This window comes from Camelina sativa, chromosome 3 (genome assembly GCF_030686135.1).
Source record: "Camelina sativa cultivar CO46 ecotype springtype chromosome 3, ASM3068613v1".
Taxonomy (NCBI): Eukaryota; Viridiplantae; Streptophyta; class Magnoliopsida; order Brassicales; family Brassicaceae; genus Camelina; species Camelina sativa.
In genome coordinates, this window is record NC_141882.1 from 26,419,777 (window position 1) to 26,437,300 (window position 17,524).

General features: G+C 38.5%; 1 protein-coding gene and 1 pseudogene across 3 annotated transcripts; both read left to right on the plus strand.

The window, feature by feature from the left end:
• Positions 1–899: 899 nt before the first annotated feature.
• LOC104777821 (aspartyl protease APCB1) lies at positions 900–4,440 on the plus strand. 2 transcript variants are annotated; one of them, XM_010502146.3, is made up of 10 exons: positions 916–1,698; positions 1,782–1,905; positions 2,002–2,231; positions 2,330–2,569; positions 2,728–2,881; positions 2,970–3,061; positions 3,161–3,275; positions 3,369–3,441; positions 3,546–3,700; positions 3,918–4,440. In XM_010502146.3, the coding sequence occupies exons 1-9, from the start codon at positions 1,091–1,093 to the stop codon at positions 3,650–3,652; spliced, it is 1,743 nt and encodes a 580-aa protein (XP_010500448.1). In that variant the 5' UTR covers positions 916–1,090; the 3' UTR covers positions 3,653–3,700; positions 3,918–4,440. The 2 variants fall into 2 exon arrangements, with proteins under 2 accessions (XP_010500446.1, XP_010500448.1); XM_010502144.2 differs by lacking the exon at positions 3,918–4,440 and having other exon boundaries at positions 900–1,698; positions 3,546–3,868.
• Positions 4,441–5,098: 658 nt separating this feature from the next.
• Positions 5,099–6,622, plus strand: LOC104777822 (putative F-box protein At5g42430 pseudogene; annotated as a pseudogene). Its single transcript, XR_015594462.1, has one exon. The product of XR_015594462.1 is annotated as a putative F-box protein At5g42430 pseudogene (transcript).
• The last annotated feature ends 10,902 nt before the right edge of the window (positions 6,623–17,524 follow it).

A 17,524-nucleotide genomic window follows, 5' to 3' on the forward strand; every position in this document is an offset into this window, starting at 1 on the left:
TTAAAATATTTCAAGGAAAGAGTTGCCAATTGGACAATAATCAAAAGTTGTCAAATCCTTGAGGCGCTGAAGGCTATTAGTTACAATAATCTCTTACTATTCATTCATGTTTTGCTCTCCAAGGTAAATGATTCAATTTTCAGGTGTTATGATTAACTTTGTCACTTTAATCTTGTCATATGATGATTTACGTATGTTGCAGATATGCATCGAGGGCATATGTTTTAGGTATATACTAGAATATGAAGCGAAGGAAATCTCAGAGGTTTTGGTAATATCTGAAAACCAAATGGAATTGGGAGAGAATGAAGGACGCAAAATTGTACTATATTACCAGAACAATTTTGACTTCAAACCGCAAAATTGTATCATATTATCAGAACAATTTAATTTTGAGAAAGATATTATAATATGTGATTATTTTTATTTTTAGATTCAAAATCATTATGATTTCTATAAAATCAATATAATTGTATCAAATATTCTCTAAAATGTGAAAATTAAGATTTAAAGAATTTAACGATAACTTGTAGTATTTCCTAAAACTCTATCAATATGGAGGTTTTATTATGATTTCTATATATAAAAAAATATTGTAGCACTACAAACCCTTTGATTAACTAGTCCCAAAAAGAATCAAAAATTGACAAATTAATAACAAGCAAAATTTAAAGCAAGAAATTATAAAAGTTGTCTAATTTAAAGTTTTGTAGTAAAAATAAATTTATTTTCCTCCACGCATTATAAAATGGAATATTTATAGGGTTTAACTGTAAGCAAAATTTAATTTATTTTCTACTTAATTTTACCGTTTTATACGATCAATCAGGGTATACACTAGTTTTCTAAAAAGCAAAAAAAAAATTAAAAAAAAAAAAGTTTATGTTTATGGATATGTCAGTACATATGTGTATGTGTGTATTCAATTTCAAATAGTAGACAAAATAAACCTCTCCTTCGTCGCAGCTTCCATCGTGTATGCAAAGCTACCTTCTTGACACTTTGACCACTTGTACTCTGCCATTAATCTTCTTCTCTTCTATCTCCGATCGAAACCTAACCCAAGTCGATCGGAATTAATCACTAAAGAATGGAGCCAAAACTTCATGACCAGCAACAACAACAACAACGAGTCCACGGCGTAGTCGTAATCACTCTCCCACCATCCGATGACCCTTCACAAGGCAAAACAATATCTGCCTTCACCCTCACTGATCACGATTACCCACTAGAGATCCCACCCGAGGAAGACCTAAACCCGAGTTTTCAACCCGACCCACTTCACCAAAACCCGCAATTTCAACTCTGGTTCTCAGATCTCTCCATGAGTTCTCCGAGATTAGTTCTGAGTCTTCTCGGTATCTCGCTTATCGTGATTGCTCTGTACGGCTCTGTTTTCTCCAACTCTGTTACGATGTTTAGGGTTTCTGATGAGAGGAACCGTGACGACGACAACAGCGACCGCGAAACGACGTCGTTTGTTTTCCCTGTGTTTCACAAATTGAGGGCTCGAGAGTTCCATGACCGGATCTTAGCGGAAGATTTGGGTGTAGAGAATGGAATCTTTGTGGAAGCAATGGATTTAGAGCTGGTCAACCCTGTGAAAGTCAACAGTGTTTTATCTACAACCGCTGGTTCTGTTGACTCATCCTCCTCCACTACGATGTTCCCCGTCGGTGGTAACGTGTATCCAGATGGGTATGTATGCTTTAGACTATCTGAAATGTGAATGTTTGTGTGTTGCTTAAAGCACAAGTAAACAGAGATTTGTTTTGTTGTAGGCTGTATTATACACGGATTCTTGTTGGAAAGCCTGAAGATGGACACTACTATCATCTTGATATTGATACTGGAAGTGACTTGACTTGGATCCAATGTGACGCGCCTTGCACTAGTTGTGCTAAGGTACTTCAAAGATCTAGTTAGTTTTTGAGATTTAAGGAGGTTTTTATTTTCTGTGGAATTGCTGATGAACATTTTGGATATTTTGGTGGGATTTAGGGAGCTAATCAATTATATAAGCCAAAAAACGATAACTTGGTTCGATCTTCGGAGCCCTTATGTGTAGAAGTCCAAAGGAATCAAATGACAGAACATTTTGAGAGTTTACAACAGTGTGACTACGAGATTGAATATGCTGATCATAGCTATTCCATGGGAGTTCTCACCAAAGATAAGTTTCATCTCAAACTCCACAATGGATCACTAGCCGAGTCAGATATAGTTTTCGGGTAACCATTACTCTTTGTTAAGAATTTGCGATTTTGTTACGGAAGATATTGAGTGTTTTTCATGCTGTGAGTTTGGCTTTCGTGATTGGAACTTTAAGGTGCGGATATGATCAGCAAGGGCTACTGTTGAACACTCTGCTAAAGACAGACGGGATTCTCGGTTTAAGCAGAGCTAAAATTAGCTTACCTTCTCAACTTGCAAGCCGAGGTATTATCAGCAATGTGGTTGGCCATTGCCTTGCCTCTGATTTAAACGGTGAAGGATATATTTTCATGGGAAGTGATTTGGTTCCATCACATGGAATCACATGGGTTCCTATGCTTCACCATTCCCGTTTGTAAGTGCTTAACGTAATCAGCCTAATCTGAGAAACCTAGCAGCTTAGAATAGCTTTGATTGCATGCTTATTTGAATAGAATTTGGTACATTCTTAAAAAGTTTCAAATCTTTGTCACTTGCATATATGCTAAGGTAATCATTTTTGGGTTCTTTCAGGGAGGTTTATCAGATGCAAGTTACAAAGATGAGCTACGGGAACGCTATGCTTAGCTTAGATGGCGAAAACGGAAGAGTAGGGAAAGCCTTGTTTGATACAGGAAGTTCCTATACGTACTTCCCTAACCAGGCTTACACCCAATTGGTCGCATCAGTAAGTAATCACATATGGAAACTAATTTGCCTTTTGTTAGATGAAAATCTTCTGGTCAATGATGTTTTACTATTTTATTTGGTGAAAGCTTCAAGAAGTTTCTGGTTTAGAATTAATACACGATGATTCAGACAAAACGCTGCCTATCTGTTGGAGAGCTAAAACTAACTTCCCCATCAGGTACCCTCTGAACCAATGATATTTTGTAGAACCATTTTGATTTGTGTGGTGTAAGAAAGATCATATCTTTAACGAGTTATTGGTTTCGATAATATGCAGTTCCTTGTCAGATGTTAAGAAGTTCTTCAGACCAATAACTCTGCAAATAGGGAGCAAATGGTTGATCATATCAAGAAGACTCTTGATTCAACCCGAGGATTACTTGATCATCAGCGTAAGCACTCTCTATAAGCTCTAATAATAGCGGCTGCTTTCGAATTTGATATGGATTTATATATTTGAGTTTTCGTACACACTTTTGATTCAGGACAAAGGGAATATTTGTCTGGGGATATTAGATGGAAGCAGTGTTCATGATGGTTCCACCATTATTCTTGGAGGTAAAAAAAAAGTTACATTTTATCTGTAAACCCAAATTTCTTGTCTCAATAATAAGAATCGAACATGGAACTTATGAGAAAAATGTTTTGTTTTGTTGTTGTAGATATATCGATGCGTGGACACTTGATCGTCTATGACAATTTGAAACAGAGGATCGGATGGATGAAATCAGATTGCGTTCGGCCTCGTGAGTTTGATCACATATTGTGATTCACAAAAGTACCTTTCTTTCAAGGCTGAATGATCCACAATTCTTACGTAAGTGTATAAACGTGACACATAGTACACGCTTGTATAATAGTAGTTAGGCGTAAATTACACATTGTAACATAAAATGAAGACGACTAATCAAGTTTTGATACTATAAACTAGATATGATTAAAAATATCATATATGTTCTTTATTATCAAATCTTTATTTGAACTATACGTTAAACTATTTCACTACACTAGTGGTAATTTTTTTGCATTTGTAGACTATGTAGAGGATCATAATGTTAACGATACAAAGCAACTCGACTCAGGCCTTTTACACCAAGACCTAACTAAATATCATTAGAAAAAGGCCAAAACCATCAGTGAAGAATAAGCAGCCGGCAGTCCTCATCTAGAACTGGTACATACGAAGTTACTAGCTAACCTAGAGTGAGAACAGGTTTAGGCGTTTAGGTAATTTGATTTTGGATGCCAAGCCAAATTCATGTAAAAGAGTAATTGCTATCACTTTGTTGGCCTAGCTATTTTGTACGTTCTTTCTGGTTACCAATGTCCTAATATTGTTACTTTGGAGTTGGGAAATCTCTTATTCTACATTGTGTTTTCATAAAACAAGGAGTCCCATTGAAGAATTGATTTTTAAATTATATTTGATATATAGTCATATGTATGCAAATATGAATGATGATGTCAGTGAATATTTGATTTATTAGAGGTTTGTAAATTGATTCTGTTTAGATCTGTTGAACAATGGCTTGTGCAGTAACAACAGTGAAAGATTTATGCTTTACTTAATTCAACTTAACATACTAACTGTTTCAAATCTTGATGCAAAATAGAGGAAAAGTTTAGCTTCTTTTACCTTGTTTTCTCTAAAGTCATATAGGTTAGTTTATGTTTCTTACGTGTTGTCTTTTCACTAAACTCATAGGTCAGCTCTATTATACTATGTGTAATAATTAATTTGTTTTTTTTTTTCTGCACGTTCTTGTGTGTTTGTCATAATAAGTGTTACATTTCTTGTAAAAGATTAGAACACGGTAGAGCGAAATTTACAATAAACTCCACGAACACAATGCTTTTGAACAATTTGCAAGTTTCTTGGATCAAGTCCTAGCTTTAGTACAGAGACTCTTCAAACTGATTTGGAATACTCTTAGAACACTTAGCACTTAAATAACTCCTGATTTGGAACACTTAGAATACTCAATAGTCAAGACTACACTGAACAAACAAATGGTTCAATGGTTAAGGTTTTCATTTTAAGAATTCATAAACAAAGGGGTTTCACGATCAGTAAGACCCATTCGTTGTAAAATATATAAATGTGTATGGTGAGAAGCCCATGGTCCCTGGGCCTTAGGTTAGCGCTGACAAATCTAATTAGGTATTAGGTCTTCATATAATATAGAGAGAGTCTCTGAGAATTTTTCTCCATCCGAAATGAATAGACGACCAAAAACGAGGCTAGATTGTATCCCTTATGATCTCTATCTAGATATCTTCTCGAGATTGCCAGCAAAATCAATCGGGAGGTGTCACTGCGTGTCAAAGCGATGGAGGTCCATGCTTCGCCGTCCATATTTCAGCAAGTTGTTCCTGACCAGGTCATCGGCTCGTCCCCGTCTCTTGTTCGCTGTCGCTGTCGCTGTCAAACGAGGCTCTAAGTTGCTCTTCTTCTCGTCGCCTCAACCTCAGAATTCATATGAGAGGTCTTCTCTGGTAGTACGCGCCGAATTACATTCGACCTTCTCTGAAAACACAAGCGTTAGATACAGTTGCAGATATTCCTCTGGTTTGATCCATTTCTCTAGGGGGAGATCAAATGAGGTAATATGTAACCCTATCACGGGACAGTATACGATCTTACCTGAATTGAAAACGTGCGGACCGATAAGAAGATGCTTTCTAGGGTTTGATCCGATTGACATGCAACATAAGGTATTGCTTGCAGACTCTACAGATTATTATGAAACGGTTCATTATGTTATGACATTAGGAACTCAAAATATGACGTGGAGGAAGATTCAATGTCCATTCAGCTATACGGTTGGGTATGAAGGGATTTGCATCAATGGGGTTTATTATTACTTAGTTAAAAGAAGTGACGACTATGCAACGCCTGGAATAGTTTGCTTTGATGTTAGGTCTGAGAAATTCAAGTTTATTGAGAACGTATTCTGTTATGGTAAACAGTTGATGAATTATAAGGGTAAATTAGCTGCTATTAGTTTGTGGTATAGAGAATCTGGTGGAAGGCTTGACCTTGAGTTGCGTACGTGGGTTCTAGAGGATGTTGAGAAACAGGAATGGTCAGAATCTTTCTACTCTTTGTGGAGTAGTAATCTCCCTAACTCCTATACTTTTTCCGTTGTTGGAGTGACTGCTACAGGTGAAATTGTTTTGTCCAAGAAAAATACATCTAAACGGTTTCATGTTCTCTACTTCAATCCCCAAAGGAACACTCTCCAACATGTTGGAGTCCACTGTAACCATGAAGCGATGGAGAATTCGAATACAGTACTTTACACCTTTGTAGACCATGTTGAGGATCTTAAGCTGAATAATCTTTTGACGACAACATGTGCCGCAACGTCTATAAGCCCACCGGAACAGAATTGTAAACCCACGAGCAGCATATCAACATCATATAGAGAAAAAGACCATGAAGTGATGATGATCGTTGCTGATCACCCGCAACAAGATCCTGGTTCGTTTGAGAGCATTAACAAATTTGAAGCTCTGCGTCTATTAGATGATGATGAATTTACAGGTATCAAAACCTGTGAGTGTGACACCTCTCATTTACAGGTTTCGTGTAAGCTTTTATCACTTTGTTGTCTTGTTAGTTTGTTTTTCCTGGTTATATATATATGTCTTAATTTTGTTACACGAATCCTAGGAATAAACTAATGTTTTTACCCTACAATGTTTTTTTTTAATAATAAAACTCCTTTTTTCGTAATGTTAACCTAGATGATACCAGAAATTACTGTTGTATTTAATTTCTAACTTAAACAAATCTCTGAAGAAAAATTGGATATCGAAAATGCTGGTTGATACGTAACTGCAGAGGAGGGTGTTATATGCCTTAACTGAAAAAAGTTTACAATCATACAAGTTTCTGATTTCTTACATGCCTTGATACACTTACAGCTCATTATAGGTTCCACCTGCTCGATTTCCCTATCAAAATCAAACACTGATACTCGTAGAGATGTTAAACTCTGTTTATAGTATGAACATAAGAATAACACAAGCAAGAACTCACTCATCATTTTTGCTAAACCAATGTCGAATCCAACATTATTAATGCCCTGAACACATTCAAAGCTTATATGAATGACTTATTAAGAAACACAAGTTAGTTGCTGATAGCAAACACACTTACAAATAGATAGATATATTATATTAGAAAAAAATGGCTAGCTACACGAAGTATTGGTGTATACATGGTCACACATGCCAAGTATACTATTGTATACTCAACTACACAAAATATATGTATTACATAGTCACATGCATGAACTATATGACGTTATGCGGTCAACATCATAGACATATATAATTCAGTACACCGGTCTATTGACTCCGGCGAAGACCGACGTTGACTCCGGCGAAGACCGACGTTGACTCCGGCGAAGACCGACGTTGACTCCGGCGAAGACCGACGTTGACTCCGGCGAAGACCGACGTTGACTCCAGCGTTGACCAATACTTTAAAAAAAATCTAAATTAAAAAAAAATTATTATAGTAAATTATTTATGGGTTTTCATGATTAAAAGAAATTTTCTATTCAATATCCAAATATTTTTTATATATCTCTAATATATTCATTCTTATAATTAATTACTTTTTATTTTTCAAGCTAAAGTAAATAGTTAAATAAAAATCATTTGTAATTATTTTCAAGATAAAAAAATTCATTTATAATAATCTTCAAGATATAAAATCATTTCTAATGATTTTCAAGATATAAAAACAATTTATAATTATTTTCAAGATATAATTATAAATGATTTTTATTTAACTATTTACTTTAGCTTAAAAAATAAAAAGTAATTAATTATAAGAATGAATATATTAGAGATATATAAAAGATATATTTGGATATAGAATAGAATTTTTTTTTAATCATGAAAACCCATAAATAATTTACTATAATATATTTTTTTTTAATTTAGATTTTTTTTTTCTAAGTGTTGGTCAATGCCGGAGTCAACATCGGTCTTCGCCGGAGTCAATTGACCGGTGTACTGAATTATATGTCTATGATGTTGACAGCATAACGTCATATAGTTCATGCATATGACCATGTAATACGTATAATTTGTGTAGTTGAGTATATAATAGTATATTTGGCATGTATAACTATGTATTCACCAATATTTCGGGTAGCTAGCCATCTTTTTTCCTATTATATATACCAGCCAACAGACCTCTTTTACTTTAATCGCATGAAGCTCTCTGTCCTTCTCTTGATTGCCATTGCAATCATTGGGCTCGAAGCTCAATCTCCATCTGTTGTAGTTCTCCATTCTCCTTTTGTTTAGAAATGTTACAAATTTGCTGCTGCAACAGCTCACCATACATAGTAATCTAAATCAACGCCTCTCTTCCACACAAACCAAGATTCAAATATGTTTAGAGATTTAAAGACATACATTAAACTCAGCGTACTTAGTAGTCCCTTCTTCAGTCTTGTGAAGCTGCAACACCAATGGCCTCCTCGTAACGATACCAAATGAATCAGATGGTGTCAATTTAGATGAGCACTCCAAGAAGACATACTAAAAGAACAATACATGATCAAACCAACACACAGACTGAAACGTGAAAATAATTCAAGAGTATCAACATCAATGAAACATTATTCACAGGGCACAATACTGAGGAGCTAGTGTGTAGGTTCTTCGAGGTACTAAAAAATTTTCATGTTATGCTCCCGAGAACACAAAATTTAACCTAGACTTCAATTCCAAACAATCAGACGCCCAACAAATTGGGTAACGAAAAGGTAAAATAACCACGAGGCAGGAAATCTCTTCCCACGCTTAGCACCAGAACAAATATAACAGAGGAGAGAGAAGAAGTAGTTGATTTAAGCGAATCCAGAAGAAGTAGATTTCTTGTAGTGGCATTATTCTTTGCTATATGCGATGTAAGATGTGTACTTTTTTTTTATTTCTGCAAGAATTTGATTTACGTTGGACTCCCAAAGAGTAGTTAAAAACCAAGACTCAATTTAGTTTCAGAAAACAAAATATGGCTTTTTTAAGAGGTCTCTTGGCTGCAAAAACGATTATTGGTGGCTCTATAGCATGACTGAGGAAAGAAACTTCAGCACCATTACGGTTTCTTGCAGTATACGTCAGAGAGAACCAGAAGAAGAAGCATAGATACATTTATTTTCTAATTTGAGTATACTCAAAAGGTTAGCTCTCTGTCACTTATTTTATAAGACTATAAAACTCACAAAATGACAAAACAAAACAAAAAAAGTGAAAAGCAGAGGAAACAAGGACTGAAGGACGATAGCTAATAGCATGAGATTCATTTTTAATCAACACCCAAGATTTACTGATTTATATTTAGAAACCCTAAACCTAAATATTGTTACAAATACTCGTAGCAATCATTATCTATGATTTTTCCAATCAATCAATCCCAATGATCTTTCTCAGTTAGTGTATATAATATTTACTTGCTATAGATACTTTGTAATACTCTGTATATAATGTCTCTATGGTACTCATCAATAAACATACATTCAGCCCATACATGCGTGGTATCACCGTATCAGAGCTTCTCGATCCATAACTTAACAAAATATATATATATATATATATACTTTTCTCAACATTTCGTCTTCTTATCATGGCTACTTTGGTAACAATGGCAGACGCCATCACCACAAACAACCAAACACTTCTTAATCTCAACATGACAAACGTCACTAAACTCACCCAAACCAATTACGTCATGTGGAAGTTGCAGGTTCATGCCCTTGTTGATGGACATGGTCTTGTTGGCCACCTTGATGGCTCAACACCAATTCCCGCTGCCACTGTCTTGACTAATGGTGTTACCACTCCAAATCCAGATCTTCTCACCTGGAATCGACAAGACAAGTTGATCTGTAGTGCTCTTCTTGGATCCATTTCGCTTACTGTTCAACCAATTCTGTCCCGCACCACGACTGCCGCTGAGATCTGAACTACACTCGCTGCTACTTATGCGAAGCCTAGCTGGGGTCATATCAACCAGTTACGAGATCAGCTAAAATATTGGACGAAGGGGAATCAGACGATTGATGACTTTCTCCAAGGCTTCATTGTTAAGGAGACAATCATATTTGTCAAGGATACATCATACATTTGTATCACGCCTTCACTACCTCAATATTCACATTCCTTGTTTGTATTTCATTCCATATGTTGTATAACCTAGAGTCTTCCTCTTGTCTCAGAATATATATGAGTCTGTAATCATCCTTGTAATACACATTCAATAACACAACACTTACATTCAGGACAAGGTTTGATACGCTTGCTACTCTTGGTAAATCTGTCGAACACGAAGAACAAGTGGACTACATCCTTGAAGGTTTTCCTGGCGAATATCGGCATGTTGTTGATCAAATTGAAGGTAGAGACATCCTTCCAACCATCACTTACATTCATGAGCGACTCCTTAATCAAGAGGCCAAATTTCTTGCCAAAGCTACTTAGTCTCAGATCCTGGTTACTACCAACGTTGCTACACAACGCAATCACAAAAATCATAATGGTCTTAACAACAACTATAACACCAAGAAGCAATATCTTACCTCCAATGGTAACTCGTCTACCAACACACATGACTCCCGCGTTTACAGACCATATTTAGGCAGATGTCAAGTCTGCAACACTCAAGGCCATAGTGCGCGTTGGTGTCCAAAGTTCTAGCAACGCTCTCCCACGATGCCTCAGAATCAAACCAGTCCATTCTGTCCATTGCAACCACGGGCTAATCTTGCGGTTGGGTCTTCTTATCATCCGAATCCTTGGATTCTTGATAGCGGTAACACTCACCATATGACGTCGAATTTAAATGCTTTATCTCTTCAAGAGTCATATGCTGGTCATGATGATGTTGTTGTTGCAAATGGATCTCCTTTGCCAATCACACACACGGGTTCCAAGCTTCTTCCCTCTCAATCTAGTGACCTTCGATTGCATAAAGTTTTATGTGTTCCTATCACATTAAGCGTAACCTTATTTCTGTTTATCGACTTTGCAATACGAATCATGTCTCCGTTGAATTCTCGCCTGCTTCTTTTCAGATGAAGGATTTAGCAATGGGGTTCCAATTTTTCAAGGGAAAACAAGCGATGATCTCTCTGTCTTGCCGGTCTCACCAACACAAGTCGCTGCTCTTACCATGTTCACGACTTCGAGAGCTTCTCTTCCTATGTGGCACTCCAGGCTTGGCCATCCGTCTTCTTCATTATTAAGCAATATTGTTTCTGCATTTACATTTCAAGTTTTGACTTCTCATAAGCTGTCTCCTTGCTCAGAATGTCTTATTAATAAGAGCCACAAATTACCTTTCTCTCAGAACACAATTTTCTCAACACGCCCTATTCAATATCTCTATTCTTATGTGTGGACATCTCCAATACTCTCTAATGACAATTACAATGATTATCTTCTCATTGTTGACCACTATACTCGGTAATCTCTGGCTCTTTCCACTTCAACACAAATCCGATGTCACTATACTCGGTAATCCTGGCTCTTTCCACTTCCACACAAATCCGATGTCACTATACTCGATAATCCTGGCTCTTTCCACTTCCACACAAATCCAATTTCAACAGAAGATTGGCACTTTGTTTTCTAATAATGGAGGAGAATTTTTGGCCCTTCGTGAGTACCTTTCTGTTCATGGAATTTCTCATTTGACATCTCCTCCACATACACCGGAGCACAACGGTATTCCCGAGCGAAAGCACCCTCTTGTAGTTGAGACTTCTCTCATATTACTATCCACCGCCTATGTTCTAACTGAGTATTGACCATTTTCCTTTAATACTGTTGTGTATCTCATTATCGGCTGCCAACGCCAGTTCTCTCCAATCAATCTCTGTTCTATCGTCTTTTTCAAACTCCACCTAGTTATGAGAAGTTGAAGATTTTTGGGTGTCTTTGTTTCCCTCGGTTGAAGCCCTATACCAGTCACAAACTTGAGATTCGGTCCAAACAGTGTATTTTCCTTGGATACTCTCTCACGCAGAGTATGAAGAAGCGAGCACAGCGGCTCTTTTAGGTAAAGAACATTGCTCTCTTATTTCCTTATCTTAGGTTTGTTACATAGTTTGCCTTATATATGCATTACATTGTTAGGGTTTTACCCTTGACAGCTCACTACTTATATCACACATCATATGTGTCTAAACATTCAAACCTATTGTTGAGTGGTATACGATCCGTGCAGTCCTTCATTGCTTCCACTTTATTGTCTCTGATTTCGTCTCTTTGTGCAAGTGTAGTTAGCCGTTGAGAGGAGGAAGACTTCTTCTGCGTATTGGGCATGACTACACTGCTGGACATATTGGGCCTGTCTGCATTGTTGAACTTGGGCTTTTGCAATGCTGGACTATTGCTGGACCGAGGTAATGTACAGCCCATTGTCTCAGTCACTTCAGTCGTCGGTATCTCTTCGACTCCTTCATTCTCTGTTTTACTTCTGTGAATCTGAGATTGGATTTAAGACAATTGTGCAGTGTTCTTGCCGGAGGAGATCAGAGCAGTTGTTGATGCTACTTTGCTAATACTCCCCCGCAAACTCTGTGTGGGAGGAAGGACCACACCGAGTTTGTATCGCAGAGAGGTGAACGGTCCGACTGGAAGAGACTTTGTGAAAATGTCCGCGATTTGATCATGACCAGGTATTGTTACTGTGCCTTTGATGTAGCGGAGTATCCTCTTGAGAAGGTAGAAGTCACCAAAGGTTGGAGCATGCATCTTCTGACAAACAAAATTAACTGCAAACTGGATATCTGGTCTGGTAAGTGTCAGATACTGAAGTTTTCCTGCTAAACTTCTAAAATATGTAGGATTTGTAAATGGCTCCTTATGTTTTTCTCTTGCTATTTCAAGCTGTTGTGGCAGAGGGGTTGGCTCAGGAGAACACTCACTCATAGCAGCTGCAACTAATAGGTCTTCTGCATATTTCTGCTGAGAGAGGAACAGTCCGGATGAATGAAAATGTGCTTGAATTCCCAGAAAGTAGTGCATCTGTCCAAGGTCTTTCATGCGAAATTGAGTGTTGAGAGCTGTAAGGAACGTCGTCATTGCGGAGGAGCTATTTACAGTGATAAGCATATCATTAACATATAGCAGAAGGATGATGATTGCTCCATCTCGTTTATACACAAAGAGAGAAGGATATGGGATACTGCACGTAAAACCAAACTCAAGTAAATATGTGCTGAATTTATCAAACCAAGCTCGAGGAGCTTGATTTAATCCGTATAGAGATTTGTGCAGGAGACACACATGGTCTGGCTTGTCAGGGTCAACAAAGCCAGCTGGTTGCTTCATATACACCGTTTCAGAAAGATCTCCATACAAGAAGGCGTTTTCCACATCCATTTGCTTGATATCCCATTGCATTTTGGTGGCTAAGTCAAGCACAGCTCTGACAATTGCTGTTCTGACAATAGGACTATACGTTTCAAGGTAATCGATTCTTTCTTCCTGATTAAAACCTTGTGCCACTAATCGCGCTTTAAGCTTCTGCAATGATCCATCAGCATTCAGTTTTGTTCTAAAAACCCACTTACTTCCTAAAACATTCATATCAGGTTCAGGAGGAACCAAGGACCAGGTGTTTGCTGCTTTGCAATTGCCCATTTCCACTGACATTGCTCCATTCCAACCAGGATGTTTAAGAGCAGCAGCAACAGTCTTGGGTTCCAGGTAAGAAACTTTATGAGTTAACAAAGCATACCGTGGATTGGGTTTTCGTATTCCATCCTTCAGTCTTGTTACCATCCCATGAGTGGGTTTAACCTGAACAAGTGCTTGTGTTGCTATCACAGGTCTTGACGAGGATGCTATCGGAGCAGTTGTTGGTGAAGAGACAACTGAAGATATCTCAGTTTCTGATGCAGAAGCAACAAAGGCTGAGGAGGGAGTAGAAAAAATTTCTTCCTGAACCACAGTAGCTTGATTGATAGGTGTATGAGTGGAAGTCTCAGAGGAAGATCCATTAAGTGGAGGTGTAACAGAAGGAGTTGGAGCAGCAGATTCCGAAACTTGTGAGGAAGACTCAGTATCCGTCCTGACAGAAGAAGGAGAGCTGTTGCCTATAGAAGCAAGATCAAAGCCTGTTGTACACCCAATACTTTCCTCCATTCTATCAGTGGATACATCTGAAGTCTGTCTTTGCGAAGCAGTTGTTGAAAGCGGAAGCGGTGGAAAGTCTTCTGGTGTAAAAAGAGGTTGGAGCAGTTGTTGACTTTCCTCACTTGGTGGATCTAACTCTTGTGTCTTGTTGGATTGTGTTTCAGGAAAACTCTTGTACCAAGCCTGCATGAGAGAGGTATACTGCTGATGACCACTGGTCGAAGTTGCTGAGAATGGAAAGGTAGCTTCATCAAAGATTACATGCCTACTGATATAGACTCGACCCGTTGAAGGAAGTAAGCATCGATAACCTTTATACTTCTCATTATACCCAAGAAAAATGCACTTTAATGACCGTGGATCAAACTTTGTTGTGGCATAGTCACATAGGGTGGGATAGCAAGCACAACCGAAAACCCTGAGAGCTGAATAGGTGGGAGTTTTTCCTGTTAAAGCTTCATAAGGACTGTGATTCTTGTCCAAGACCGAGGAAGGTAGGAGATTGATCAAGAAGTTGGCAGTATAGAATGCTTCTACCCAATATTTTTGAGGTACTTTTCCTTGAAATAGCATAGATAATCCAATTTCAACAATGTGCCTATGCTTTCTTTCTGCTAACCCATTTTGCTATGGTGTATATGGACAGGAAATAAGCTGTTGAATCCCATGCTTCTGCAGGTGAGCTGTGAACTGGTTGCTTGTAAATTCACCACCACCATCACATTGAAAGGTACCAATCTTCTGTTGATACTGATTTTCAACAAGAGCTTGAAAGTTGTAAAACGTTTGTAGAAAATTAGATTTGAGCTTGAGAGGATAGAACCAACAGAAACTGGAATAATTGTCAATAAAGATTACGTAGTATTTGAATCCTTGAACTGACATTATTGGTGAAGGACCCCAAAGATCACAATGAATTCTCTCCAGGGGTCTAGAAGCTACAAAAGTTGAAGGGGAAAAAGGTAATTTACTACTCTTCCCAAGTTGACAAGCTTCACAAATCGCCTTGGTACTTTTATTGTTGATGCTAATTGCTTTTATTGCAGAAAGATGCTGAAGAGCTTGCAAATGAGGATGCCCCAGTCTCTTATGCCATACTTCTTCACTCGCTGCTTGCTGTCTGAACGAGAAATAGACTTGATGAGCAGCTCCTCTATGTAAGTTCCCCAGCGTATAGAGTCCATTACTGTAATTTCCCTTTGTTAGCAACCCCCTTGTTGCCTTATCATAAATACGCACATCATCATCATCAAATTGAAACGTACAGGGATAATCATTGGTAAGCTTGGATACGGACAATAAAGACTTTGCAATACCAGGGCAAACAAGAACATCATTAAGAGGTAAATTACCAGAGGTTGAAGGGAGACGTTCTGATCCGGTGTTAGTAATAGGTAGGAAGCTTACATCTCCCATCATAACTGACTCATTTCCTTCATAAACCTGAGATTGTTGTAGGTGATGAGGCGAGTTAGTCACGTGAGTCGTAGCTCCATAATCTGATACCCACTCGTTTCCATTGTGATCAATGACATCAGTAATCCGAAGTGCAGCTAGGGCCTAAGGTACACTGTCAAACTGGTAACTGCTGTCAAACCGATGCCAACACTTAGAAGCTGGATGGCCTGCTTTTCCACAAATCTGACAAATCACTTTGGTAAGTCCTGCAGGTTCTTGAGATATTTGCTGATGAAATCCTCTTCCCTTAGTTGAGAAGTTATTTCTGCCACGATTGTTACCATAACGAGGGTTGCCTCTTCCTCTGTTGTTGTTGTTGTAGTAGCCAGACGAAACAGTGCTGATGGTATTGAATGCCATGTGAGGAGAGACTTCTGAACCACTATTGTAACTTGCAAGGCGGTCAGAGTAACTGGTGAGCCTTGAAATCACAGCATCCAAGGTCAGAGAAGGCTGAGCATCCATTGAAACTTCCACCGAAGTTTTGATAGGCTCATATTCCCTACCAAGACCTTTTAGAGCAGCAAATATCTTCATCTGTTCACTAACCGGACTTCCTATAGAGGCAAGTTGCTCGCAAACCCTCTTTATTTCTTTTAGATATTCATCCATTGACTTATCTAACTTCTCAACGGTTTGAAGTTTGTGTTGTAGTTCAAAAAGTCGAGAAGCTGATATCTTGTTAAAGTGCTGTGCCAAAGCCGACCAGAGGTCTCGAGCTGTAGTGGTGTGGACAACATCGCGCATAATATCTTCAGAGAGAGATCCAAGTAACCAAGCGCGTACCACTTTATCAGCACGATGCCAAGCTAGAAAGTCCGGATTTGTAACATGACTGACTTGACCATCGATTGCAGGAACAGGAATGGAGGCAAGCAGTTGTGGAAAAGCTCCATTTACGAACCCGAGAAGATTTTGACCAGAAAGAAACGACTCAAACTGTGTTTTCCAGAGAAGATAGTTTTTCTCTGTTAGTTTCACAGTGACACAGTTAGAGATATGAAGAGTAGGAGGAGAATAGAGTTGGATTGCTTGATCCATAGCTCTGATACCATGAAGAAGCGAGCACAACGGCTCTTTTAGGTAAAGAACATTGCTCTCTTATTTCCTTATCTTAGGTTTGTTACATAGTTTGCCTTATATAGGCATTACATTGTTAGCGTTTTACCCTTGACAGCTCACTACTCATATGTGTCCAAACATCACACATCATATGTGTCCAAACATTCAAACATATTGCTGAGTGGTATACGATCCGTGCAGTCCTTCATTGCTTTCACTTTATTGTCTCTGATTTCGTCTCTTTGTGCTGGTGTAGTTAGCCGTTGAGAGGAGGAAGACTTCTTCTGCGTATTGGGTCTGACTACACTGCTGGACATATTGGGCCTGTCTGCATTGTTGAACTTGGGCTTTTGCAATGCTGGACTATTGCTGGACCGAGGTAATGTACAGCCCATTGTCTCAGTCACTTCAGTCGTCGGTATCTCTTCGACTCCTTCATTCTCTGTTTTACTTTTGTGAATCTGAGATTGGATTTGAGACAATTGTGCCGTGTTCTTGCCAGAGGAGATTGGAGCTGAGATCGGAGCAGTTGTTGATGGTAATCTGCTAATAGAGTACATATTACTGCCTTCATATTCCCACTGGACGCGTCTACACATCCCTTCATGTACGTTTTGATGAAACCCGCTTCACTTTCTCTGTTTCTGAGAAGTCCTTGCCTACTGCTTAACTTGCTGATAGGTCGGTGGCCACTCCAAGTGCTACAACAATTCGTCTACCACCGGCGTCACCGTCGCCAACAATTGGAACCCCTGGCATAGACCTTCAATAATCGGCGCCGTCTCTGTCGTCTTCTTCTTCTCTATCTTCTTCTTCTCCTTCTCAATTTCCTGAGCCCGCTACTCCAAATACACATGGCCCAATACCCATGCCCACAGATCACACTCAACCTTCCTCCACCTCCGTAAACCCTGCATCACCAACTCCATCTTTTGATTCAAACCGAATACCC

Coding starts and splice junctions, on each gene's coding strand:
- LOC104777821 (XM_010502144.2), top strand. CDS start 1,091: ATGGAGCCAAAACTTCATGACCAGCAACAACAACAACAACGAGTCCAC. Junction 1,906..2,001: donor CTTGCACTAGTTGTGCTAAG/GTACTTCAAAGA, acceptor GGTGGGATTTAG/GGAGCTAATCAATTATATAA. Junction 2,232..2,329: donor GAGTCAGATATAGTTTTCGG/GTAACCATTACT, acceptor TGGAACTTTAAG/GTGCGGATATGATCAGCAAG.